Genomic DNA, 27259 nt, shown 5'->3' with positions numbered 1-27259 from the left:
TGAGTTGAGTAGGAAGATGCATTTCCATGGCATGGCTTGGTGATGTGCTCACCAAATTGCAGAACCCTGTACTGCTCCCACCACCCTGGTTAAACCTCAGAGATTTTAAGAGACTGAGTGGTGAAAAGAAGCCCTCTTCCCTCTTTTTGGAAAGTCACCGGGCTGGTCCCTGGGTTGTTAGTTTTCTTACTTCACCATTCTTTAGACTGTGTTACTGATAATAGTTAGGCAACCCCTTTCTCCTCAGTCATCTGAGATGCCTGGGGGAACTGTATCTCTCTTTTAGACAAAGTTTTCTTGGTTGTACAGTGGGTGGAGAGCAGTCTTGTGGTGAGAGCCCAGGGGAGGGAGGAGACCTGGTGCTCAATTTGCTCCATGCTTGGCTGCATGCCCTTTGTAGATGTGTGTGTGAAGGTTGGCACACTACAACCCCGATGTCTGTACTCCAGGCTGGACCAGCATGAGGCAGCTTTCATCTGGAAGCCACAGAGAGCCTGTTCAAACAGGCCCGTTCTGGACCGAGGTCTCCCAGAAAGGATATTAATGTCAGACCAGAGCTGGCTTCCTCCTGATAAACTTCAAGGGTTGCAAAAGAGCTCAGCATACATCTGGACCTGTCCCTGTAGGCAGCTCCCTGACCTTCTCTAGGCTTCAGTCCTTCACCCAGAAGAGCAGGATAATAATCCTTCTCCACTCCTGTCTTCTTAGATAGCGAATACACAATTTGGTCAAAGTTGGCAGTGCAAACAGAAATACTGCTTGATGTTTCTACCATTAGCCTTCTGTGCTGCTCTGGCTTCCAGTGAATTTTTGTGCTGCACCATGGGGCACGCTGTGTGTGTAATGGACAGTAAAGGGGTGCTGATTTATTACTCTGCTGTGTGATTTCTGCTCTTTCTACCAGCATCTTTTCTTTCAGGAGGGCTCCCTTTGTTCTGGTTTTAAGTAGAGAGCTCTGAGACGAGAAAGGGAGGATTAGTAATTAAATATGCTCTGATGATGGCATGGTTGTGAAGGAGGGAGGAGGAAGGAATACTCCATAGTAATGTACTTTTGTTTTCTTTTCTCTCTGCTTGTAGGACAAAGGCTGCCAGGGAATTGGTGTTTTGAAGACTCTTACCGCTTTTAATCCTCGTCCCCTTGGGAATACAAACCTTTCTAATCATGTCACCGGCCATGTGGAAATGGACTTGCCTGGTTTCTCACCTCCTGCTATCCACCACAGTGTCGCCTCTTGGGAGGCAGCAGCCACTCCATCCGAAGAGGCCCTTCATCACTTTCACTGGAGACCAAGCAGAGGGAAACTTCAACCACTTGGTGGTTGACGAAAGAACTGGGCACATTTACTTGGGAGCTGTCAACAGGATCTACAAACTCTCCAGTGACCTGAAGGTCCTGGTGACACACCAGACTGGTCCTGATGAAGATAATCCCAAGTGTTATCCTCCCAGGATAGTCCAAACCTGCAACGAACCCTTGACGCCCACTAACAACATAAACAAAATGCTCCTCATAGACTACAAGGAGAATCGGTTGATAGCCTGTGGGAGTCTTTACCAGGGCATCTGTAAGCTTTTGAGGCTGGATGACCTCTTCAAGCTGGGAGAGCCCTTCCACAAGAAGGAGCATTATCTCTCTGGGGTGAATGAGAGTGGCTCTGTTTTTGGAGTCATTGTTTCTTACAGCAACATGGATGACAAGTTGTTCATTGCCACTGCTGTGGATGGCAAACCTGAGTATTTCCCCACTATTTCCAGCAGAAAGCTCACCAAGAACTCTGAGGCAGATGGGATGTTTGCATATGTCTTTCATGATGAGTTTGTGGCCTCTATGATCAAGATCCCCTCAGACACCTTTACCATCATCCCTGACTTTGATATCTACTACATCTATGGCTTCAGCAGTGGTAACTTTGTCTATTTTCTGACTCTGCAACCTGAGATGATCTCACCACCTGGCTCCACCACGAAGGAGCAGGTTTATACCTCCAAGCTGGTCCGGCTTTGTAAGGAGGACACAGCCTTTAACTCCTATGTTGAGGTGCCCATTGGCTGTGAGAAGAATGGGGTGGAGTACCGGTTGCTCCAGGCAGCCTACTTGTCTAAGGCTGGAACCATCTTAGCCAAGTCTTTGGGTGTTGGCCCTGAGGATGATATCCTCTTCACAGTCTTCTCCAAGGGGCAGAAAAGGAAGATGAAGTCCTTAGATGAATCTGCTCTTTGCATCTTTGTCTTGAAAAAGATCAATGATCGCATCAAGGACAGACTGCAGTCCTGCTACAGGGGAGAGGGGACGTTAGATCTGGCCTGGCTCAAAGTCAAGGACATTCCCTGTAGCAGTGCGGTAAGTAAAGCCCCTAAGCACCCAACCTTAACCTCTTCATATGCTCACAGATCTTAGAACATGGCTTAATGGCTAGAGCAGGGATGAAGGAACTGCCTTGTTCCAGTCCTGGTTCTGCCTCCAGATCACCACACCACCTAATTTAACCTGTTCATGCCTCAGTTTGCTCACGGATGAGCTGAGAAAGTTGTCACTTTCTGACCTCCCCAAGCATGCTATGTTTGCTGATGAACTGAGCCAAGAGACCTTGAAATCTTTAGAAGGGATGGCACCGTGCAATTCATTAGGGGTGAAATTGCATTTACTTGTGCAGTCTTGGCTCAAACCTAAACCAAAACAGGACCTAGATAATGTCAATGGCTTGTGTTGGTTTCTGCGTCTGCTGGTGTAATTTTATTCCCCTGGGCTGGAGTAGGAGCAGGATTATTCAGGGAGTTTTGTGAAGCCAGGGTTTAATTTATTCTAGGGCTGAAAAGCATGGGTCATTAACCATCAAAGTCCCTCACCATTCGGTTTCCAGCCAGCTCTGTGTTGCCTCTGCACTGAAAAATCAAGGCCTGGCTGCAGATCAAGGGTTAAATACTGCAGGACTTAAGGGCAGGATTGGGGAAGAGTCTGGTGTTCCTGACCTACAAATGGTCTTAAGAAACTGTCTTAGTTTATTCAGTCGGTTCACTAAAGTGTCACTGCAGAAATCTGCGTCAGCCCCGCCACCATACAGCTGGCTTTGATACCACGCACAGAAATCAGCATTACAGCCGGCACTGCACCCTGGCTGCTGTAATAGCCGCTTCTCCGGGCTTTGATTTCCTTCCTTAATTAGCTCTTTTAAGTGAGAGGCAAGTTCAAGTCTGAGCAAAGGGAATACGGATAGACACCAGAGCACTTTCCTGCCCCATAATCTCAAGGCAGTCAGGGCTTGGGATATGGGATTGCTCCGGCTTTCCTTTGTACTGAAGCCTCCTTTGCTGGGGGATTCCTGCTGTTGTTCCTTTGCAGGACAAGGACAGACCAAGAGGACCACAGACAGAAATTTAATTGCAGGGAGACTGATCCTGCCTTGCTCTTGCCCTACTTGCCCTTTACACCAGTGCCCTCAGCATTATTGCTTGACCTTACACTGCTCTCATACTCCCACACCGAACGTGCAGAGGGAGAAGTCCTTCATTTTAGTTGGGATCTCTTCTGCCTAGACCTGCAAATCTCCCTATGGAGTATTGCACAGGGAGAAAGGCTGTGCCCAAATCTGGCTTTGATTTTTTTGTTTAGCCTCAAGGCCTCTGCACTTTCAAAGAGCTGTCTTTATATTTAAGCTGGGAGCTTCCCACTGGAGTTTCTTTCCTGGGCCGTTAAGCCTCTCCATGCATTTGCAAATCTGCCTTGCTTATGCTCCGTACTAACGTTTGCAATACTGGACCTCTTGAATCAGAAGGTTTGAAACCTCTCAGTCGCCTGGGTTCTGTGGCTTTAGACAGGAGGAAAAAGGCCAGCAGCTTTCTTGTGTCCCTCGGGGTGAGTCCCGGAACAAGAAGACTGATATATCAGACCAAATTTGGAGGGACAGGACTGCAGAGGTTGAGGAGAGGACAAGGAGCCAGGGACTGGCATATTTGTGACTGCATTTCTTCACTGTGAATCAGAGATGCTAATGCAACCCAGCTGGAGAAAGAGCCTGGAGATCTTTGAAGAAAAAACCAGAAGTCTGAAAAGTGTAACTAAAAGTGGGTTGTCCTCTCCTTAAATGAGTCTACTTAGAGCTGCTGGCAAGCCCTGTCTGAGATCAGCTGTGCTGCCCGAGGGAAGAGGTATTAGTGACTTGGCTGCTGTAAGGATTGCAGAGTCCAGCCGCTAAGCTTGGAAAATATTTGATGGTTGGTGAAGTATTTTGGAGCCTGGATATATGTCTGTGAGGGCCTCGTTTCCTTTACTGATATCCTGCTTGCCAGCCATCCACCAGCACTGCTGCTCTGCCTCTTAGCGCATGTATTTGAAGCAGCTCTAAAACCAATTACAAAGCCATCAGTGAGACTTTCTCTGGTTTTACGTGGATGTCAACTATTTCTCTGCTGGTGCAAATAGAGGCTTAACCTGCCTGTGATCAAGGCTGGACCTGAACTTCAGCTCTGCCGCCCTGCCCTCGGTAGCTGAAATCCTGCGTGTGAACAGGCACAGCTGATGTGCCTGGCATTGAGCAGATGGGTAGAGATGAGCTGTGGGAAACCCTCACTGAGCACTGCAGAGAAACACTGTTAGAAGACATAGTCCAGCCCTTCTTTGTGGTATTAACTGTAGGACCATGGATTACGGAGCTGGGCTCACCACACTGTCCTCACGTCTTGGTGCACGGTCTGGTCTGGCTTTTGGTAACAAATATTTTTCTAATAGGGAGATAACTGACTCAAAGGGGATCCACGTATTGGGATGCTTCTGTTCCTGCCTTGGTGTACTGCTTGCTTGAGGCCACTTCAGGGCAAGAAAAGTCTCTTGGAGACCATTCCCAGAACAGCTCTTCTAACCTGCAGTATGCACACAAATAATTACAGGGATGTGGGGGAACGGTGCACTTGGCCATAGTACAGTGCAGAGTCTGCAGCTTCTTTGCTCAGGCAGCTTTGTTGGCGCAGCTGATGCTGAGAAAGTGGAGGTCAGGTAGGACCTGGCAGCAAGCTGGACTGGACACACTGTGTCTCACAGTCAAGATGCAAGCGGGAGGCACTGGGTCTCCAGATGTCCTGGAGACTTGCTCTGGTCTGGTTTGCAAACCCAGTGTGAAGGCAGGTTATGGAGACACAAGTGTGTAATGAGCTTGTGCTTTTCTCGTGCCAACCCCCTGTGAATGTTGCAGATATCAGCGGTGTGACAGAAGAATTTCCAGAATAAGAAATATAAAAGTCCAGAGATGGAGGATCCTCAATGTTCATTCCTCCCCTGCCCCTATGTTATAGCTGTCCTCCTGTTAATCTTCAGCATAAATCAGGAAAAAATGATGGATTCTTATGTCTGGGCAGTTGATTTGCAAATTGGTGATGTTCCCTCAGGTGATGAACAGTTCCAAGTAATACCTCCCTGGTTTTCCTCTCTGCAAATACAGGGTAATAGCTTATATTTAAACAGTACACTTGACCTCAAATGCTTAGAAATTCATATAATCAGAGAAAAATGAGGCTAGGAAAAAAAAAAAGAGTCTTATGAGGTCATCTGATTTGCCCTTCTGCCCTACTTATAACATTTCTGACAGATATTTGTCTCACCTGTTCTTAACCTCCAGCGATGGAGATTCCTCTCTCTCTCCCTACATGATCCGTCTTTGCTGCTAGGAAGCTTTCCCTCATGTCTAATCTAAATCTCCTTTCCTGATACTGAAGCCATTCCTACTTATATAGCCCCAGAGAACACCTTCACCCCCTTTGGCTATCTAGCAAGAGCATTGTGTGTCACCAAAATGTGACCAGTTAACGTACGGAGCAGAGGGAGCGAGGCTGAATGGACATGAAGGGTGTTGGCAGAAGGAAGGACTGTTCTGGAGGGAAAAAATAGACTTCTTAAACCAAAAACCAATCTTCAAGTTATATAAAGAAGGCTGTGGTTTATATATGCTTCATAAACTTTGTCATTAACTGTTGGTACAGTTGGGAAATGATGGATTTCTTTAAAAAAAAAAAAAAAAACCCACTTTGGGAGGAGGATGAAGATGTAAAAGGGCCATTTTGGTACAGGACTGGACCATGGGGGGGATTTGTTGATTTTCACTACTATGGAATAAGATTAACAATAGGTGTGTTTTGAAGCCCACTGACAATTGCATTACTGGGAGGCTCAGTAGTGGAGATGGGGGAGCCTTCCCTCTACTTTGAGGAGCAAGCAGGTGAACTGCTGTGCAGGACATACGAGCATGGGCGAAGAAGAGGAGGGTATTAGGGATCGATCCCAAAGAAGCATGAGGGTGCCAAGGCCTACTGAGGAGATGTACAGGGATCCTTGCTGGCGCTTTGGCTTGCAACACAGTGTGTTGTTGGCATGTGATCTTGGCTGTCAGCTTAGGAGCTGGTTGCAACACAGGGCTGCTATCCTGGGAGATCCTGGTCTCCCCATCAGCCTGATCTGCCTCACAGCATCACCTGCCGCTCTGCAGCCTAACAGACTCCAGTCTCTGAAATGAAAAGGTGTCACCTCCATCGCTGTAGCTTTTACCGGATACACAACACAAATATCTGTCCAAGATAATCAAAGTGTCTGTCCGCAGCTATCACCTGGCTTCTGCCTTTTGCTGGTATTTTCTTTTCCTTTTGGCAGGAAATGGAGTTTGACTGTTTAAATTACTGTATTCAATCTCTTCCTGTTTTTTCATGGCAGTACTGTCACTTGGGGGAGAAAAGAAATGTTTTTGAAGCTGACCAGCCAACAAAAGGCCTTGTGTAAAGAGCTGGACAATATTTTTCCAACACTTTGCTAACAGAGGGCAGGCAAGGTGGTTATTTGGGACCTGAGTCATTGTCTCATGAGTTACTTGGCTATAAAGGCTTCCTGTGCTTCTGATGTTTCAAGGCAAACTTAAGACAGTAACTCCCCAAAACATTTCTGCAGCTACCGGTGCCTAGATTCATGGGAGTCCTGCATCTCCTTTGTTCCTCAAGTGGACTCGACATAGCGCTGAGGGATCTGGTGTAGTTGGGAACGGTCAATGTTGGGTTAGTGGTTGGACTGGATGATCTTCAAGGTCTTTTCCAACCTAGACGATTCTGTGATTCTGTGACTCTACTCTTCTGTTCCCTCCTGCTTTCCCTGACACCCCCACCCCACCCATCCTGGATGCTTGACACCCACCAAGCAAGAACTGCTGTACTCATGGTGTTTAGCTGCACGCAGGAGGAGGCTGTGGAGGGCATACTGCTGCTTAGTCCTTCCACAGGTATGTCTGAATGCCAGCTGGGCATGCAGATGTTTTGCTTTGGCAACATGAGCACCTCACTCCAGGATGAATGCTGCTTGATCCCTGGGAATGATTCATGGGCTCTCTTCTGCTCCAGGTTAGGAAGGGCCATTTCTAGCCCTGGTGGGACAGTCTGTTTGACTCCTGGCACAGCCACTGTTGGTGAAGGGGTGGCCATGGTTTTCATATAAACAGCCTATTTCATGATTTTGCTCTTCCTCCCAGGGCTTGCATTTGTCATTGGTGGTGTTAACAGGACACAGGTCTGATAGAACCTCTGGGACACTGAGATGGGGAGCAGCATTACCCCTGTTCTACAGCAGGGTTGGCTAAAGTGCAGTAAAACATAATTTGCAGTGCATTTGCAGCTCAGTGAGTCTTGGATCTTAGTGCTGTGCCCAGTGTTCCCAAAAGGGAATAGCATCCTTGCTATTGTGGTCCTCTCTAGTGTGGGGAACAGAAAAACAGGGTTGTTTAGAAAGAAGGATGTGGGCTGGAGCTGCTGGAAAGAAGGGGCATTTCGAGGAAAAAAAATAAAAATCTCTTTGTAAACTAAAAAATAGAAAATGACATCTCTGTAATTTCCTCCCTCGTTTTCCCTTAAAAAGGAAAGACTGGGGTGAAAGGGAGTGTCAAGTTTTGCTTTGCCCTTGGGAAGAGGAATACGTGGAAGGAGGTCCATGCGATACTGCTGCTTTGACATTTTGCACACACATTTGTCCCGGCTGGGTTGGCTGGTACGTGAGCCTGCTGCTTTCTCAGGGGAGTGACTCAGTCACAGGAATGAGCTATCAGTTTCATTAGGCCTCGTAGTGTCACTGCTTGCCAGTTGGGCTATCCTAAGTAAATCTCTGCGGGTGTCAATGCCACTCGTGCTTGCACAATTGGTCTTTTTGTTCATCTCTACTAGATAGACTATGCACAAGAGTTTTGCGTACATGTCTTTACTCCAAATTGTACAGGCTCATGTTTCTGATCCAAAGAGCTCATGGTCAGTTGAGGTCAGTTCTTGGTCAACTTTTAACAGTGCTTTCTTCTTCTTCCTCTAAAGATACAAACAGGAGCAGGAACAAAAAAAAAAAAAAAAAAAAAAAAAGAAACAGTGTAGTCTGCACAAAGGGAGTAGGCTCAGAAATACGGTAATGCCTCTCTGGGAATGCTCACTGGAGACTCAGAGACGGAGCAAACAGGCTTATTACTGCCAGATTTTTATTTGTATAATTGGTCACATCAGTTTGTGTTGGATGGGAGCGTGTGTGAATGTGTGTGGAGCGTGTGTTGTCAGAGGGACTTGCTGAGCCCAGTAACTTTGATAAGAGGCAACAAGCGCCCTCCTGCTGACGCTGGGAGCTGGAGTGGATGGGGAGGACTTAACTGGGGAGGCAGTATGGACAAGGGGTAGGGTGCTGGCTTAGGGTTTCTGCAGCTGAGATTTGTGATTTGCAAATCTCCCCCATGCCCTTTCTCCCGCTCCAGCAGGCCTGACCCCATCATCTCCCCTGCAAAGCTTGGTTGTGCTCTGGGATGAAAGATATTTCATCAGAGAGAAATATCATATTATCTTGCTACATGAGCCAGCTCAGGTGAAAGCAGAGCAGGGAGCTCTCTCCAGGACATGGCTGGTATTTCTCATGATTATTGTCACTGGTGGAAGTGGCCAGAGATGTCTGGGGCCATGCTCCTCAGGCTAATGGAGAGCAGCCGGGTTCAAATCTTCACTGCTCTGAGCAAGGTCCTGGCCCCTCTGTAAGTGGAGTTAGGAAAGTCTCCCCACCTGTTCCTCTGTGAGGTGATCAGCAAGCTCATTAGCTAATTAGCACTAATTCACTGATTAGCATGCCTAGTGTTCATGCTAGGGACATGACAGTTGGGGTCTAATGGAGTTGCAGGAACGAGATCCTCCTGGGTTTTCCATTGACATAAATGCCTGTGGCTGAATGGTGCTGGGTGAGAACTATGGGACTTCTCCAGCATCTACCTGAGCTCTTAGTTCAGCCTGGATGTAGTTACTGGCAACATCCCAGTCCTCTGGACATTTGCAGAAGCCTGCTGCTTATTCAGGTGTGCATGCATGTGCTCACCTGTGAGAGCTCATTTGCAAGGGCTTCTCAAGCACCATGTAGGTTCATCATCACTTCTTCCTCAGTGGTGGTCCTTCCTCCCGTGTGCTACCTCTCTGCTTTCAACCAGCAGGGATAAGGACACTTTCCTGCCTCTGTAAAGTGTTCTGCACTCCAGGCAGGAAAAAAAAAAAATAGTGGCTTTGGAGACCCTGGGGGAGAGAAAAACAAAAACCCTTAAGCACTTCCATCAACTGAAGCTTGCACTTAAGGGCGGTAAACCAGGGCCTAATTGCAGAGAGAGGATGATTGCATTTGAGGTATTAAGTATATTCCTCAGTATTAAACACCTTTCCTTGTAAGGATACCTCTAGATCAGTGTGCATGCAGAAATAATGCTGGCAGTAATTAATTACCTTCTTATCACACCCCCACCCTACAACCTCTCCTTCCAAAATCCTCATTGTTTGCCCTGGAGAGGGGCTGGGGGAAAGCATGCTTTGGAAACAATTTCTTTCTCAAAACCATTTATCTACTTCCCAAGAATAAAGCAAGAGGAAACTTTATGCCTTTAAGTGGCTGGATGCCAAACCCCCTCACAATGCTTTTCTCTACCGGCTCCTCGTGTCTGCTTGATCCCGCTCACACAAAATGTTCATTGAGGACGGAGCAGGGCCCAAGGCTGCTGAGTCGCTGTTATGTCTGAGATATTTCAGGCACAGCTCCCTCCCCCATCATCAGTCCCATCTCTGGACCACGTTGGCTTTGCCCTAGCTGCTCAGCATCTCCAAGCATCAGCCCCAGGTCCTGTGATGCCCCAGTAGCTGCTTCTGCAGGTGAGCAAGGCGTCAGCTTCTCTATCACTGCTTGTGCCATTTCCCTGCACTTTTTGCCACATGGACAATTAGATTTGTTTCTGGGAACTGATCTTTTCCGTTTCCCCTGCCAGCGACTCAAGCTGTTTTCTTCTGTGGTACAGCCCTGCGGTCATCCATGGCTCAGCCTTGCATTTTTGGAGGGCTCTATATTATCTCCTCACATTCTCTTCCACGCTGGGAGATCAGCTCCTTCACAAACCTGACCTTGTATTGCCTCACCAGGAGGTTGCCTTGCAGGCCAATGGGAATGGTTGTACAACAGTTGGGGTTTTTTTTAAAGCAAAAAAACCCAGCAAGCAAAACCCAACTATCCTGGAAGAGCCAGCAGCAAAGTGACTCCAGCTCCCTTCGTGAGCCTGATGCTATTTAAAGCATCTCCGGACTGGGGCAGCTGAGCGCGGGAGTTTGTACAATAACTGTTCTGTTGAGGAGGGGGTCGAGGGTATGCTGAATTCAGCGTTGCTTTCTGGGCCAAATCCTGCACTGAGCCTTTCTCGTTTGCCTGATGCAAGTGTAGCTGTCGGCGTGAAAAACAGTGCAGGGTCTGTCTTAAGTACTTGGAGAATCAGCAAAGATGTTTAGCCTCTGGGAACAATCTGATGTGCATGTCTATTTTATATTTCAGCACATACGTAAAACAAGATTTTATTTTTTTTTAACCTCGAAATAAGCATGTTTATTTATCTAAATTGCATGGAAACATGTGTCCCCATTATACCAGGTAGGATAATACAGATGTTGGAAGTGTCCTTGAAGACTGCTGTGAAGGTGGAGACAAGAAAGACTGTTGTACCTACCGAGAGATGTCCAAATTTCATCTGACCATATTTCTTCCCCAGACACTCCCAGACTGGCATCTGCATGAATCTACTAGTGTGGGATACGGTTTTGCTATAAGTTTACTTGAGAGGCATTTTATTAGCACTGGCCCAGTCTTTGGGTAACATGACAACAGCTTGGGGGCAAAATGCGGTGTTTGCAGAGCCAGAGTGGATCTGGCTGGGTGGATATGTCCAAGTTCAGGGTGAAGCTGGGGACCTGGATGTCCTGCACACATCTACCTCCAAACCATCCTTCTCTTCAGCTCTACTTTGTTGCACAGATAAATGTCAGTGAGCAGATGAATGTGGCTTGCTGAATTGCAGACCTTTGTTGCATCTTTCTCCTGCAGATAACTACAGAACATTCAGGACCTAACATGCTCCCTGTGTCACCAGCACCCAGTCACTTCAGTTTTGGAGCTAGTAAACATTGCAGCCCAATGTCTTCTGCTTTATGGTGCAGATTCTAATAACATTTAAAATATTTAAAGAAGTACTTGAAACACAGGAAAGGCAAGACACCTTGCATGCAACTAAATGGTAGCACTGCAGAAAGACAGAGACCTCTGTTCCCTCCATGCAGTATTGGAGCTGGCATAGCTGATAGAGCATGTGGGTGACATTAGATCAGTAGGAACAACATCGTATTTTCCCTGTTTCAATGTCATTACCCCGTCGTTGTCAGTGTTCCAAAATATAATAGGATTTGTTCAGCTGATTTATCCTGTAAACAAGTGATATTAGCCAGGCACATGTTTAGACACACAGAGAGAGTGGGAGAGGCAGAGTGAGGGAGCATGCAGAAGGGAATAATAAAAATGTACTCCTCCTAATGAGAGAATGACCCAGCACTTATCAATGGGTTGGGGATATTGGTTGGGCTCCTGTGCCAAGAAACACAGCGCTGTAATTGTAATGGTGTCCCTGCTTCTGAGGGCCGGCTGCAGCCTCCCGCTTGCACAGTCCCACTTTCAGATGCAGGAGGAGTCTCAGCTTAATGGCTTGAGTGAATTTATACTCGGCTGACACAAGTGCTCTGAATTCCTCAAGTACCGAGATCTGCACAGATAGAGGCAGCAAGTGGGAGATTTTTCTTTGCAGGGCTGGAGTGTTTTAGTTTGTTGTTTAAACTGATAACGAGGCTTCTTTAAATTCATTTTCTGTGAGATGATAAGAGCAGACACAACTCAGTTCTCCCTGATACAGATGCACAGCCCTGCAGCTCGGCGCGACTCTCCATTATTTGGTGAGCAAGCCGAGGCCTCTCGTACCCAGCCGAGCTCTCTCAATTTCCCCGTGCTGAAGAGCAACAGGACATACATGTTGTTCATTACAACACTTATTTTACCTTCGCAGGACCACGGTGAGGCTTAATTAATGTTTTTAAGAGGCTGTGGGATCTCTGGGCAAAGGTGTTGTTTGCATGCAAAGCATCATTGTTGTTTAATTTATATAGCACTGTTGCTGCATGTGGCACTTTGCAGCCCAAATGATAATTTTTTCTGTGTAACAAAATAATAATTATAGTAATTGTGATTCAATGGAGAATCTCTGGTGGTGCCGGCATAGGGGAGGCAGCTGGACTTTATTCAGCAAGGTGGTGGTATGTGTCCCTGGAATAGGAATGAGGGGTGCCTGGCAGCTGCCAGAAATGCTCACGAAATGCTGGTTTAACCATTCTGATGCTAGCAAATATTGGGAGATAATGGGCCAGGCATGTTGTCTGTGAAAGGGAGGACAGGTCAGCAAGAGAAGGCTCCTACAACTTCCAGTGCTGCATGCAACAGAGAGCAGTGATATTGTTGTGGAGAGCCCTGCAGTGTGGCTGTTGTGTCCACCTGGTGAAGGTGTAATGCAATTTGAGGACGGGTTTGTAATCTGGGGAAGTTTGTAAATTGGGGAAGGGATCATCTCTTTGTTAGGTGTCTCTATTGGATGGACGCACCTGAGAGAAACCTGTGATTCATCAAGGATGCTCAGGATTACAAGGCACAGCTGCCAGAGGATAGAGCTCCAGTCTCTTACACCTCTTTCATCACTGCGGTTGATGTTTCCAGGAATTTGTTAGATAGACAACCTTTGGCCCATCATGGAAATGCAACATACTCGAGGATAAAATGCAGCAGCTGGTGAGCACTTCTCCTTCACTCAAAGTTGTCTTTTTCCCTACACAAAACCCCCTTTTCAGCTAAGATTTTATCTCTCTGGGACTCCTACTCCCCATCTCAGCTACAGCAGCACCAGGGGAAGTCAGTGCTACTGTGTTTCAGGTGTGTAACACAGCTTTGCTGATGGAATATGTTCTTACAGAAGAGCTCTAGCAGCTTATTTGATCAATACTTCACTTTTGAAAAATCCCTAAAGGCTTATTTACCCAATAGACCATGGCAGTTTCAAAGGCAGAGTCTCCACACTCAATAATGTCTTTTTTCTTTTTTTTTTTTTTTTTTTTTTTTTGTGAAAAATTTTAAGTGAATTTTTTTAAAGCTCATGAAAAGCATTGAGCTGAGAGTCACAGAGATCATATTCCTCTGTTTATCCTTGAGTGCCTCATCCACAAGATCCTCCAGCCTCTGAGACAGCAAGGGGAAGTTTATAGGATGGCGAGAACTTGGCTTCCTTTTACAATCACACTCACTGCTCTTCAGGTCCCATCCAAGGTGCTCATTTGCAGATACAGTTGCCACCTCTGAGGGAATGAACCCCAGTGACCACACACCTCAGGGATCTGTTCTTCACCCCAGCTGCATGGTTTTGTGTGCTAATGCTGAGATTTGGAATTGTCACGACGGAAGTTTTTTGGAGGGGGTGAAAACGACGCATGCAAAAGGGACGTTTGGCTGACATAATGACGGTGTTTGGGCTGTGGGATGTGAAGACCTCCACAAATGGGAGTGTTTGTACCATCTCAGTCTGACACTCTGCGCTGTGGCTGGAGGTACTGTGCCTCTTCCCTGCCTACATCCGACCCTTGGGGTCTAACCAAGGTGCCTGAAATATCACTGAAGTTACAATACCCAAACCCGGAGAGTGTGAATGTCCCGCTGAAAAATACTTCCAGGTATCTGAGTGTGTTCTGCACCTTGCCTTGTTTATCTTGATGTCGGGTGATTGTTGCTCCTGGCAGATGCCTGGAAGTGAGGTTGACATAGGAGCCGAGGGACACAGTGAAGCTGGTATCAATACACCATCTGCCAGTAACACGGAGTTGTTAACCCACTGGTGTTTGAGGATGGAACCGTAACTGCATAGTCACCTGTAATGGTAGGAGTTTAAACTCCTTTGGCTCCACGTTTTCAGCTCAGTTGCTGAGGAGAGGGGCTCCGAGGAGGAGGACAGTGGCGGGGGACCCTCCTGAAAGCATCAAAAACCTGCAAGACGTGAAGGCAGAAGCTCAGGGAAGAGGGAGAGGCCTCAAATCGCCTCCCCACTGAGCAGGAAGAGCGGGGTGCTGCTGCTGCTGAGGGCGGCAGGGACTGGAGTGGCCCCCGGGGAATGCGGGAACAGGGCGGGCAGGGCCTGGCGCGGGCAGAACGCTGAGGCGCGGCAGTTCGCGCAGGCCCTCTCCGGGGTCTAGAACGTATCCGAGCTAGTTCCATCTTAGCGTCCTCCACGGGTAGACTGAACTATGGTTTCCACTCGTGTCAAAACCCCCACCAGAAAGAACCCAGAGGGAGCCGCCCCGCAGACACGCGGCGGTGCGGGCCCCGGGGCTGCGGGGAGAGGCTGAGCCCCCCCAGTCCTGTCCGAGGGCAGCGGGGACAGCACCTGTGTGCGCTGCCGTCAGCTGCGGGACCTGCTCAGCCTGGTGGCAACCTCTTCGTCGAGAGATTAAGAAATATTAGGGAGTGTGAAAGGGAAATTGATTGGTGGAATAACACCTTGGCACCCATGAAGCAAACGGAGGCTCCAAATGAGGCAGGTAATCCCTCATCCTCTTGCTACCAGGCAAAAGGAGGGGACCTAAGAGATGGGGGAGGCTGGAAACAGGTCCCTACTCAGAGAGGCAGGAAAATTCTCTCATGGCCTCCCTCACCCTCCATGATGCCCCTTCACAATAGATTCAGGGCCTTGGAACTTTTGAATGAAGAAAAGGAGGAAGAAAATGAGACAAATGAGGAAGACCAAGGTCCACCCACCAAGGCCAGGTCATTCTAGACCAGGTATTAAAGCCAGTTTTGAAAAGAACCTCAGAAGAGTCATTGTAGTGGGTGACTCCATTCTGAGGGGTGTCGAAGGCCCCGTATGCAGACCAGACCCACTTCATAGGGCAGTCTGCTGCCTCCCTGGGGCCCATGTCAAGGACCTCACGGCTAAACTCCCCTCCCTAGTGACACCCAAGGACTACTACCCTCTCCTGGTTTTTCAGGTAGGTAGTGGCAACATTAGCAGGAGAAGTCCTAAAGCAATGAAGAGAGAGTTCAAGGCCCTGGGGAAACTGATTAAGGGGTCAGAGGCACAAATTGTGTTCTCCTCCATCCCTTCACTTGGGGGGATGGATGAAGAATAATACCGGAGAACTCAGCAGATGAACTGGTGGCTCCAAGACTGGTGTTACCATCAGGGCTTTGGATTTTTCAATCATGGGTTGGTATACAGGGCACCAGACCTTTTGGCATCAGATGGGATGCACCTGTCCCAAAGGTGGAAGAGGATCTTGGGGCAGGAGTTAGCTGGGCTCATTGACAGAGCTTTAAACTTGATTTGAAGGGGGAATGCAGGTCCTGCTTGACAAACCTGATCTTCTTTTACGACAGGGTGACCTGCTTATTGGATGAGGGAAAGGCTGTGGATGTAGTTTACCTTGACTTTAGTAAGGCCTTTGACACTGCTTCCCACATCATTCTCCTGGCAGAACTGTCTGACCGAGGCTTAGACGGGCACACACTTTGCTGGGTAAAAAACTGGCTGGATGACCAGGCCCAAAGAGTTGTGGTGAACAGAGTTAGATCCAGTTGGTGGCCAGTCATGAGTGGTGTCCCCAGGGCTGGGTGCTGAGGCTGCTCCTGTTTAACATCTTTATTGATGACCTAGAGGAGGGATCAAGTGCACCTTTGGTCAGTTTGCAGATGACACCCAGTTGGGTGGGAGTGTTGATCTGCTCGAGGGTAGGGAGGCTCCGCAGAGAGACCTGGACAGGCTGGAGCCATGGGCTGAGCCCAGCTGGGGGAGTTTCACCGAGGGCAAATGCCGGGGGCTGCCCTTGGGCCACAACAACCCCCAGCAAGGCTACAGGCCTGGGGAGGAGTGGCTGGAGAGCTGCTGGTCAGAGAGGGACTGGGGGGGTGAGAACGAGCCAGAGTGTGCCCAGGGGGCCAAGGAGGGCAACGGCATCCTGGCTTGTGTCAGAAATAGTGTGGCCAGCAGGGACAGGGAAGGGATCTTACCCCTGTACTCGGCACTGGTGGGGCTGCACCTCGATGAGAGGATTTCTTTGCAGAAGATGAGAGGATTTCTGTGCAGAAGGGGCTGTTGGGTGTTGGAATGGGCTGCCCAGGGCAGGGGGGGGAGTCCTCATCCCTGGAGGGGTTCAAGAGTAGGGTCAACATAGCGCTGAGGGATCTGGTGGAATTGGGAACTGTCAGTGCTGGGTTAACAGTTGGACTAGATGATCTTCAAGGTCCTTTCCAACCTAGTTGATTCTGTGATTGTCTTCTGTGCAAGTGACCAAAAAAGCCAGTAAGTTGTTTTGCTGAGGGCAGTGTTGCACACTTGATATCTATGATGTGCTTCTCTGGATAGTCAGTTTTGGATTTTTCTTCATGGGGGCATGAACTGTTTCTCTCTGGTAGCTCAGTGCTGCTTCCAGAGCAGAAATGCTGCTGCTGACTAGTCCCATGCCAGTAGTCAGGCAATGTGCATAGCAGAAGTGGGAACAAGAGTTTGAGAACAAGCCATGGGCTGAAAACCATCTGCAGTTGCTGCTCACCATCTGACAGAGTCAACAGATCCTGAAAACTGTGGTCTGCATCTCCAGGGTCTATGGAAGGAAATAAGAAAAGCAAACTTACCGTTACTATTGCTTTTTTTTTTTTTTTTTTTTTTTTTTTTTTTACCGATGAACATTGTACACATCTTTTGGCACACTAATTATTCAGAAAGTCAGGACTTAGGTGATGCTGAATTTATAGCAATAATTACTTCTTACTAATAATCACCCAGATCTGCTGAGCAACAGGCCTGAAGACTAAAGAAACCTGTGGCTCTCTGTAAGAAAGGCAGCCTCCTCTTCAGGAAATTGCAAATTTTATGACGTGGAGGTACATGGTACAGACTGTTGGGAAGCCTTACGCTCACAGCGTAGCAGGAACATAAGTGCAGGCATAAAAAATCTGTACTACATTAAGATTCTGCAGCTCTCTGGAAACTTGACACCAGTCCTTGAACTGATGCTTAAACTACAGACCTAAAAACCAAACGCCTGTACCAGTTCTAGTCAATTTGAGTAACTTTCCCCCCTGTTCTCGCATTCCTGAATTATGTTTGAATGAAAACCTCTTAGCATAGTGGGTGCAATTTCCCTGTAATTGGTAAAGTTACTGTAAACTACACTGTCATTTGTATATGGTGACATGTAATTGCATGGTAACCATTGCTGTGGTTGCACAAGTGAAAAGCAGCTTGCAATTATAATGTATTTCCAAATGCTGGCTCTTTATCCAGCTTCCATTATATCACAGAGCACCCTGGGGAAATGGTACTGGATATTTTTGTATGTCATTAGACTGCAGGCTAACCGCTGAAGAGTGGGTTGGTTGGTGATCTGTGCTACCGTTGGTTGGTGACCCAGGGTTCCCATCTCTTTGTCCACAAAGTTTCCCCATGGCATTGGATTGGAGATGACAAAGGTCTACAGCTGTTGATGTTCAGTGGGCAAAGCCCACAGCCTTTTCCTGACCCACTGTCAGGAATGTGTGTGATGAGGAGGGCAGTAACAGGCATCAAATTATGTGAACAATGTTGGCATGAGGTGAAAGTCAGAGGAGCTGTCTCCGTCCTGCACTAGGATCTCATAGCTTGACACAGGCAATGGGTTGAAATGTGATATTTCTGCTGAAGTTCACAACCCAGATTGTGGGAAGGAGGTTAGATGAACCAAAGTCCACTGGGCTCAGAGGAGTCAGCAGAGAGACTCAGAGGCAGTATGGCTGGAAGCAGAGATAATGCAGGTCAGAGGCAGAGATGATCCATCTTAAGGAAGGGAAGGTACTAATGCCAGGGGTAGGGCAAACCAGGGTCTCACCAGAAGTTCACCAAACAGTGAAGCCCATGCTGATACCATCAAGAGGACATGCACAGGCAGACAAGAGAAGTACAAGCCTTGAGTACCATGTTGCTACTGTTGGAGTTTAAAGACCCGTGGTTTGCAGGGGGATGGTTTCCATCATTTGCAGCTCTCCTGCATGGGAATTTATGATTCATCCCTGCACCAGATGATATAGACCCTAAATTTCCTAGCTTGTATCTCTTCAGGTATTGTGAAGTTCCTGGTGATGGATTTTCCTAGGACTTCTATGGCTCTAGATTTTTAAATATCCTATTGAATGGGATACATGCCCATCCTCACCCTCACTCAGTCCTTGCAGTCAGGAAGAAAACAGGATCTTGCAGTGACGTGATGGAAAAGACCTTGGATATCTCCTTGCAAAGACTCAGATACACATGACACTTGATTTCTTATTGCTGTTGGCTCCCTGGCCCTGCTGGCAGCACAGACCGCCGTAATGTATGAATTCCCTCCATTGTCTGGTGTAGCCAAGCCTAAGATAACAAGAGTGAGAAGCCAAGTACCTGCCACCGTATGAAGACAGGGCTGTTAGGTATTAGCTGTAAATCAAAAGTGAGACTTGGCTGTTGGGACAGCCTTTATCCCCAGTGAGTCTGTGGAACTGATTTGGAGCCTGCTGAGATATCTGGAAAAAGGCCTCAGTGCTTTGATTGGGGAGGAAGATTTTGCCAGAGTGAAAGCAAGGAGGAATGAGGGACAGCTAATCCTTTATCGAGCCTTTTCCCAAAATATGGATTAGGCTGTATTTGATTATTAGTGGTTGTTTCAGAGGCAAATAGCTAAAGCAGATGTTTAAGGAACAGTTGCAGTTTATTATGAGCACTGTTTGCACTGTCCCCCTCATATCTGGTGCTTCAGCCATTCGTGCAATGCCAAAGTGCCCGCTTCTGCTGGGGAATCAAATGAGGACAGGGAAGGAGGTGGTGTAATTGGAGCTCCAACCCTTCTGCTGAGTTTGGGGGGTTTTGGGGCTCAGCGAATCCCTAGGAGACTGAGCCAGCACCAGCCTTGTAAAACCATCCTCTCCAGGAGGGCTTGGATGTATGCATTATTTATTTGATAGGTTTAATCCTGGAGGAGGCAAATGCCTGCCAGAACCCTCCTGTAAATCAGGCCCATTCTTTTGCACATCCTTCCTATTTCACTGGTGACTCTTGGCCATGATGTCACGGCTGGAGATGAACCCTCTGGTTGCCAATGCAAGGCGTGGCAGCAGGAACAGACTGTGGCCTCTCACCAGGTGGCTCCCCCCTGCACATCAGCCCAAAATGGAGAGGCAGCTGGTGGGACTTGGGAAGGCATTTATGCTCTGGGAGCTGCCAACCATTCTCACATGAAGATATTTTGGATATGTAGAGCACCTTGTAAACCTGTGTTTACCAGCTTTCCTGGGGCAGAGAGGTGGTGACTAATATTGCCTCTTTTGCAGGTGGGAACTTGGTGTGGGATGATGAACTGATTGACTCCAGTCCAGCATCTCAACCACAAGGCCCCCCCTTCCCTTCCAAGTTACCTACAGACTGTGCCATGAATTTCTGGGTTAGATTTTATCTGCTCAGGATGCTGATCCTATTCCTGCATCTTCAGATCTTCCCTTTGCCCCTCCCTGATATCCAGCTGGTGTGGCAGCAGTGTTGCAAGCAGAGCGAATTCACGTCCTCACCTCCGCTTTCATTCTGGAAAGTCGTTAACGTGAAATTGCCAGGCAGAGAAGCTCCAGAGAGTTTAACGTGGCTACTTTATATTGCTGCTAGGAGTGTCTGGAATTGAAAATAAACCTATGCCTGCAACTCCTGACCCTTTCATCATAAATCCAAACTTCCTTACGTGTTTCTCTTTGCTGAAGAAGATGACTGTATTTCTGCCTTTACAAAGGCATGTGTGCAGCTGAGAGCCACAGCTGCACAGAAGCCGGGTGATATTTATTTGTAGGGTTTTGCTTGCTGGCATTTTTTGCAGATGATCCCCAGAGGAAATAACCCAAATATGTTAAATGAAAATAGTTTTCATGTGGTGTGTGGCTTGCTGGCCTTGCTCCTATTCTTGAGGGACAGTTGTCTGCATTGCAAATCACAATTCTGCAATTGCTTCTCTGGCACCCACGTAACAGCGTGTGAGTGAACATCATGGCCTTATCTGTCCTCACACAGCACTTTGCATGTCTCACTGGCTATGGTGTGCTGTGATGGTCCCAGATCTCATCTGAACTGGGTCATGTAAGAGAAAGTGCTGATTTCACTCTTCAGCCTTGCCCTGGTGCTTGGACCATAAAATGGGTTGGAAGGGACCCTTAAAGGTCATCTAGTCCAACCACCCTGCAATAAGCAGGGACATCTTCACCTAGATCAGGTTGTTCGGAGTTCTGTCCAGCCTGACCTTGAATGTTTCCAAGGGTGGGGTATCTACAGCTGCTCTGGGCAACTGTTCCAGGGTTTCACCACCCTTATCATAAAAAATGTCTTCCTTATGAATGACTGAACCTACATTCACAGAATCACCGAATCATCTAGGTTGGAAAAGACCTTGAAGATCGTCTAGTCCAACCATTAACCTAACAGTGACTGTTCTTAACTCTACCATATCCCTCAGTGCTATGTCATTCTTTTAGTTTAAAACCATTACTCCCTGTCCTATTGCTACAGCCCCTGCTTAAAAAGTCTGTCTCTATCTTATAAGGATGTGTCATTCTGTAAATAATCTCAGGGAAATTTAGTTTTGTGTCTGCATGGGGGAATACCATGATATCAGCACCATTAAGGGTAGGTCTAAGTTCAGCTGGAGCTGGGCCCAGTCTGAAGGAAGAGGAACTAACCTGTAGCAATCAGACTGATTAAGTTTCAACAGGTTGGAGATGTGTTGCAGATCAGCTGCAGGTTATTGTGCTGGATGCTGGGATCTCAGTCTATATCCTCTTAGGGTTTTGCAGGAGGATGAGAGCTTACTCTGGCTATGTGAGCTTTGATATAGATCTACAGCAATTGTATATTCTAGCTAACACATCCTGGCTGCTGATAGAGTGTGTTACAGAGGGCTCAGCGCTATATCCTTACATCCATGTAGTCTTAGACCTGCCTGGGGTAGCAAACAGAAGTAGCTTGTACCTCCCTGAGAAACAGCACAGGCAGCTCCTTGCCTGAGATTTGAGGTCCTGGGTCATGCAGGAAGACGGACCAGATGATTGTACGGGTCCTTCCTGGTCTCCAAGTGCTTCAGCTGGAGTACTGGTTTTGGCTGTGCTACAGAGAGGGGAGCATGTGGGAGGTTGTGTTGCACCAAGGAGGATGCCTCTGACTGTGCCAGCTCTGCTTGATTGCTATCACTTCACTGCTTGTCGGTGTAATTTCCTGTTGTTTCGGATGGAGCTTCATACACTGCAACCTAGGTAAGATGTCTGCTAGCACCATTAAGCTTTTTATCCTTTTGGTGGTGAAGAAAGCAGTTTCCTATTTCTTGTTTTCCTTTAAAACAGTGATAAAGCCGGACTTTCTTCCCTTGCCCCTCTTTCTGCCATTTGTAGGAGGTTTGTGAATTTCTTGCTTTCAGTCTGAAATGATTCTTCTCTCAGCTTGTCAGTTTGAGTGAGACACACACAGTTTTATAACAGCCTTTAAACATGGATCATCTTCATTTGAGAGCTTAAGAGTTACAGGTCAAACTGGGCCTGACTTCAAGACTTGAATTGTTTTCAGAGCCTACATCTATAGGACAGTTCAAGTTGGAAGGGACCTTAAGAGCTCATGTAGTGCAGCCTCCTGTTCCAAAGCATGATACATCTTAATGTGAGATGCTTAGGCTGAACGAATCATCTGGAGTCCTTTTGAAATCAGGTGACTCTATCGGAAGGTGATCCGGTGCGTTACCAGTTTGTCTGGATGGCTTGTTCTCTGACATACCTCCTTTTCTCTGTTGATTACGGAGGTAGTTTAGGTGATTACTGTAGGCAACTTACTAAGATTTCAGATGGCTAAAGCTAGGGGAGATGGCTCCCACACCAGGTGTTGGGTAGTGACAGAAGCGAACAGAAGGCTTGTCATGCTGCATCAGACCAACAACTGCTCCTCTTTTTAGCTCATCGCTGACAGTGTCTCATGTCTTGCAGAAGGATCTGTGGTAGCGTTGCTGCTTCAAACACACTTGTACTTCCTGAGTAATCAAATTGCACTTTTTCCATCCTGACCTATCTAATGAAGCTGTGCATGTTCTCGTTATCCACAGAAACACTTAGTTTTTGCAAGTCATGCTGTGAGCAGGGGTGTCCTCCTTCTCTGAAGTGTGGTCATCAGCTTGGTGGTACTAGACCTTGGATGAATTTGGCCTTTGAAACTGGGATGCAGATTTATTTTAGACTTTGTGCTGGCATTGCAGACTAGCAGCATCCTGTCTGCTGCTCATGGAGGCTGTTGATCTGATCTATAATTGCTCTTTGAGCTGGTGTTTTAGATCTGAAAGGGCAATCCACAAACACTAATGACTCTTGCAGGCCAGAGCTCAGGCTAGCTGTTCTTTACTAATGGCTGTTTGAATCCCTCATAGGTTTTATGTGTTTATAAATACATTTAGGACAAATTATTCTTCCATTCAGTAAAACCATCTGTAATTATTCCCTGTAATTGCTGGGTGAGGATAAAATGAATCAACTATTAGGCTTTTACTGCTCGTGAACTGAAGTAAAGAGCAGCACATATTCTAGCCATGCTTCCAGGAAGATGTGAGCTCAGACAAAGAAAATTGTCATGGTCCTTTATTACTGATACATGAAAACTACGCAAATCTTCCTGTACAATTAATTATTACGTTTTTAGGCCTTAGTCCAGCAAACCATTTTAAGCGGATGCTTAACTTCAAATCTGTGAGTGGTCCCAGTGAAGTTAATAAAGTCTAACTGCTTTGGCAATTGTGTGCTGTCATATTTGGAGCTTCATCTTTATTTGGCTTATTCTGTGGAGATCATCATATTGGCAACCTGTATTAGCTTCACCTACTGTCCTGATGGTGCTTAAGGTAGAAGAGTTGTCTATACTGTTCTGCTGCTGCACTTCTGTAACTCCCTGAAGCCCAAAGAAACACCCTTGAGGGTTATTTCTGAAGGTGACTAGACACTATGTGGATCCATACACAAGGATCCCAGTAGAGCATCTGTCTGACGACACGCCTGTTGAGTTCAAATGCAATAGGTGTTAGGGCTTAGGCATCAGCACTGATGAGGCTAAGGTCTGGTTGTTAGGAGTTCATGGGTATGCCAAACAAATACTGGAAAGCTCTCATAATAGCTGTGAAACTTTCCCTCCTCTCCAAAGAACCTCAGTGAGTTACAGGACTCCAGTAACGTGAATAATCTCCACTTCATGAGGATGAAGTGCCCAGGACAAACAGTATGAGAGAAGGACCCAGGACTAAATAATCAAACTAATCCTAGGAATGGGAAGTGTGTGCAGTCACCATCTATGGTATTTAAGCCTTAGCATGATCCCTTCTGCAGATTTGGCCTGGGCTGACCAACTCTCTCCCAGACAATGCATTGACATGCCTTGGGGGAATATAATTCCCAGGATGTAACGTGAGTGATACTACAGGGTTTGGAGGTGGGAGGGGAGTGGTTATTTAGGTTTCATAGATGTGAACCTTACTATTGGGTCTCAGTGCCAAAGGGCAGGCCAGGGTCTATTTTATTTGCCAGTGCGGAGCTAGCTCCGTGGTTCTTATTCTGGATCCCATGGGAATGATGTGCATACATTTTTTTTGACAGAACTAGATATGTTTAAAACATTTTCAGCAGACTTTGTCTTTGATTGCTAGGCCTTGACTGGTAAAAGTGACTGGTAAAGCAGTAGGAAAAAGGCTTAACGTAATGTATCCTGCTGGGCTGTCATTCAAGAGAAGCAAGTTTCCAGTTCTCTTTCTGTCTGTTACTCATCATGCAACTTTGGACAAATTTTTTCCACCTCTGTATTTCTCTGGTCCTGCCTTTGTCACTGATTTGTCAGCCTGCATAAATTATAGGCATGTTATACAACGGTGTCCCTGCTTGTGTGGATACTTCCCAAGTGGCTAAAGAATCAGTGGCTTCATTTTTTATACTCTTTTTCTTTTTGTTTATAGCTGTTAACAATTGATGACAATTTCTGTGGCTTGGATATGAATGCCCCCTTGGGAGTATCGTCCATGGTGCGAGGGCTCCCCATTTTCACCGAGGATGGAGACAGAATGACATCTGTGATTGCTTACGTCTACAAGAACCACTCCCTGGCTTTTGTGGGCACCAAGAGTGGGAAGCTCAAGAAGGTAAGACCTAATGTGGTCCTTTAACTCAGATTTTCACGTTCTTCTGGAGAATTGCAGTGTTGCATTGAGTGTGAGTGCAATCCTAAGGTGCATCGCTTTTTTTGAGGATAGAAAATGTTCTGCTTGGCAAAAAAACTGTGTCCCTTGAGGGTGATGTTAGAAGGATAAAATCCTTCTTCTGAATTGTTGTTCACTGGCAAATGAATGTTTCTGAAGTCAAACCACAGACCCAGCCACAGATGGGCTTGATGCAGTTTACATCCAACAGGTTTTTTTTTTGTGTGTTCAGACCATCTCTAATTAAGTAGTTGATCACAGGGTATCTATGCTTGCTGGAAAAAAAAAAAGAATGTCTGTGGCTGAAGTTTGTTAAGAAATGCTCTGGACATATTTCTTCAGAGCAATGTGACTGGACTCTGATTTCACCACGAGCTCTGGATGGGATTAGCGGTTGCTCTGTTTAGGTCAGTCTGGGTGCTTGTACTGAAGGAAGAGCGTTTTCATCAAAAGAAAGCTGTGTCTTGAACGATAATGAGCATTATGTTTATGGTTGACGCCACAGAAACCCAAATACAATAAAGAGTGTATTTATGTTCCTCACTTGCATGCTCACTAAAAATACGCCTGTTGCGTGGCTGTAGCTCTGTAGTTTGCCATGTAAGGCATTAGTAGAGAGACTTGAGAGGTGAAAGCTGGGAATCATCTACCTGTGGTTTTCTCAAGGCAAAAAGAGGTATTAAAAATGACCTTCGCATGCTAAGGATGGGCACTGTCTCCATTTTAACCCCTCTGTGCTCATCTGACAACGTTTGTCTGAATGCTCAGCCCAGGAGTGTTGCAAAATATTGTATGTGCAAGGAGACTGTGGCTTTGCCATAATAATGGAGGTGGGTGAGAAGCTGGGAAGGGAGGTTGGGCAGAGTCTTGGGGGTTGGATTGTTGTTGATTTTGTCTTTGGATTCTTTTTGCAAATAAAAGCTTCCAACCTGGGGAGAGAATGATGCTATGAAAAGGTGACCCTCTCTGGCTTGTGTGTAGGATGGACAGAGCATGCAGGGGGAAGACAGGGAGTAATTTTCTCACAGATACTTAAAGAAGCTCTGAAAACTCTGGGTTTGTTCCTCTACTTGTTTCTTCACTTAAAAAAAAAAAAAAGAAGTCAGGGCTGTAAATTCAGATGGTGTTGCCCCAGTGCTGAGTGAGCAAGGGGAACAGGGTCTTGCCCACTGGCAAATGTCTCTGGCTTTGTTCAACAGAGGAGAAGCTGCTGATGCTTTTGACAAGAGAATTTATTTTTTTTTTTAAACAGTCTATTCAGGCATGTGGCAAAGGAGCCAAACTGTTTTTTAAGCAGTTGTAATAAAAATAATCTCCTCCCCTGACTAATTAGGTTTTGCTTCCCTGTCATGTGTGATATCATAATAAACTGTTTAGTTCTCCAGTCAGTCTCTTGGGGGGGAAAATGGGGTAGCTGAGATCTGAATGGTAAATATCCAAAAGACCTAAACAGTTAAGAATGACTGCTGCTTCCCTGCACTCACAAGTTTTTTTTTGTTTGTTTTTTTTTTTTTTTGGCGTCAGGAGAAGCAAACTCAGAAGTAGCTCTGTCTTTGTTTTTGCAGGTCACATTGCAGAACCCAAGATCTGATCCCTTTTAATAGGGGAAAATAAGAGAGAAAGCTTTTAGTGCTTTACGGAGTGTGGTTGAAAGTGGGGACAGCCTTATAGGGTAAAGAATGAGAAGAGACGAGCTGAACTGGCTGATGTAATTTGAGAAAGCTTCCTTTTTATTCCCATTTTCCTAATGTGCTGAATATTCTGCCGGCGGTAGTTATTGCACTGGGTCCATGTATAGGAGTCTCAGGATGAAATCCTCCTCGGCTGAATAAGTTTTCACCAACGGGGCAGAATGCAGAGGGGCTCCCCTGAACATGTGTGGTGGTTCTGGACCAGTTGATCCAGGCTTCTGGAAACCTTCAGTTCCTGCAGGTTCAACCCCATCCTTGCCTCTCCTCCATGTACTGCCCTCATCTAGGCCTCCTGAGGCTATCTGAGCTCAGGACACCAGCCTGTTTTACCCTCTGGGTGCCACACAAGGCCAGTTTGGCACTCGGGGTTTTCACTTGACGCTTCCCCTGCCAAGATTTCATGGGCCTTTTGAATCTTTGTTTTCCATCTTGACTCATCAATCAGGTGCTTTTGAATTGGAAGAAAGGGAAATACTGCATTGGTATTGCAACTCCAGGATAATCCATTACATTAGCATGAAGTTTGATTTATGATTAAAAAAAAAAAAAAAAAAGACTATGGGTAAATTGGAAAAAGTTTTGTAGGATTAAATGAATCTCCATGTACCAGTGGACGAAGCCCAGGAACTGTCTTTGTTTTTTTTTTCTGCTTGCTGATTCCTATTTCTCCTGGTGCAGTGCAGCTACTTGGTCAAGCTACAGAGTAGTATTTTGGATAGCATGAAGAGAGGAGTTATGAGATTATCTTCAAGATAGCAGAATTTCCTCAGTTGTTGGAAGACTTGCTGGAAGTAATTACAAGATGGTTTTGGAGAAACTTTCCTTCTTTTTGCTGCAGTTTCAGTCTTTTTCTCTGCGTGTGTGTTTTTATATGAAAGTGGCAGACTGTACATCAGATTTTGATGTATG

The 27259-nt window shown here is 46.6% G+C and overlaps 1 protein-coding gene across 1 annotated transcript in view; it reads left to right on the top strand.

Annotated features, from left to right (window-relative positions):
• PLXNA4 (plexin A4) overlaps window positions 1–27259 on the top strand; it is a 454909-nt gene that overhangs the window by 26821 nt on the left and 400829 nt on the right. The window contains exons 2-3 of the mRNA XM_026862957.1: window positions 1080–2343; window positions 24420–24602. Coding sequence (XP_026718758.1) covers window positions 1165–2343; window positions 24420–24602 — 1362 coding nt within the window. The 5' untranslated portion in view covers window positions 1080–1164. The remainder of the gene's footprint in view (window positions 1–1079; window positions 2344–24419; window positions 24603–27259) is intronic.

The sequence above is a fragment of the Athene cunicularia genome, assembly GCF_003259725.1.
Source record: "Athene cunicularia isolate RWA chromosome 1 unlocalized genomic scaffold, athCun1 chr1_part2, whole genome shotgun sequence".
Taxonomy (NCBI): domain Eukaryota; kingdom Metazoa; phylum Chordata; class Aves; order Strigiformes; family Strigidae; genus Athene; species Athene cunicularia.
The sequence above is the reverse complement of the archived record's forward strand: the minus strand, read 5'-3'. Positions and strand labels throughout refer to the sequence as shown.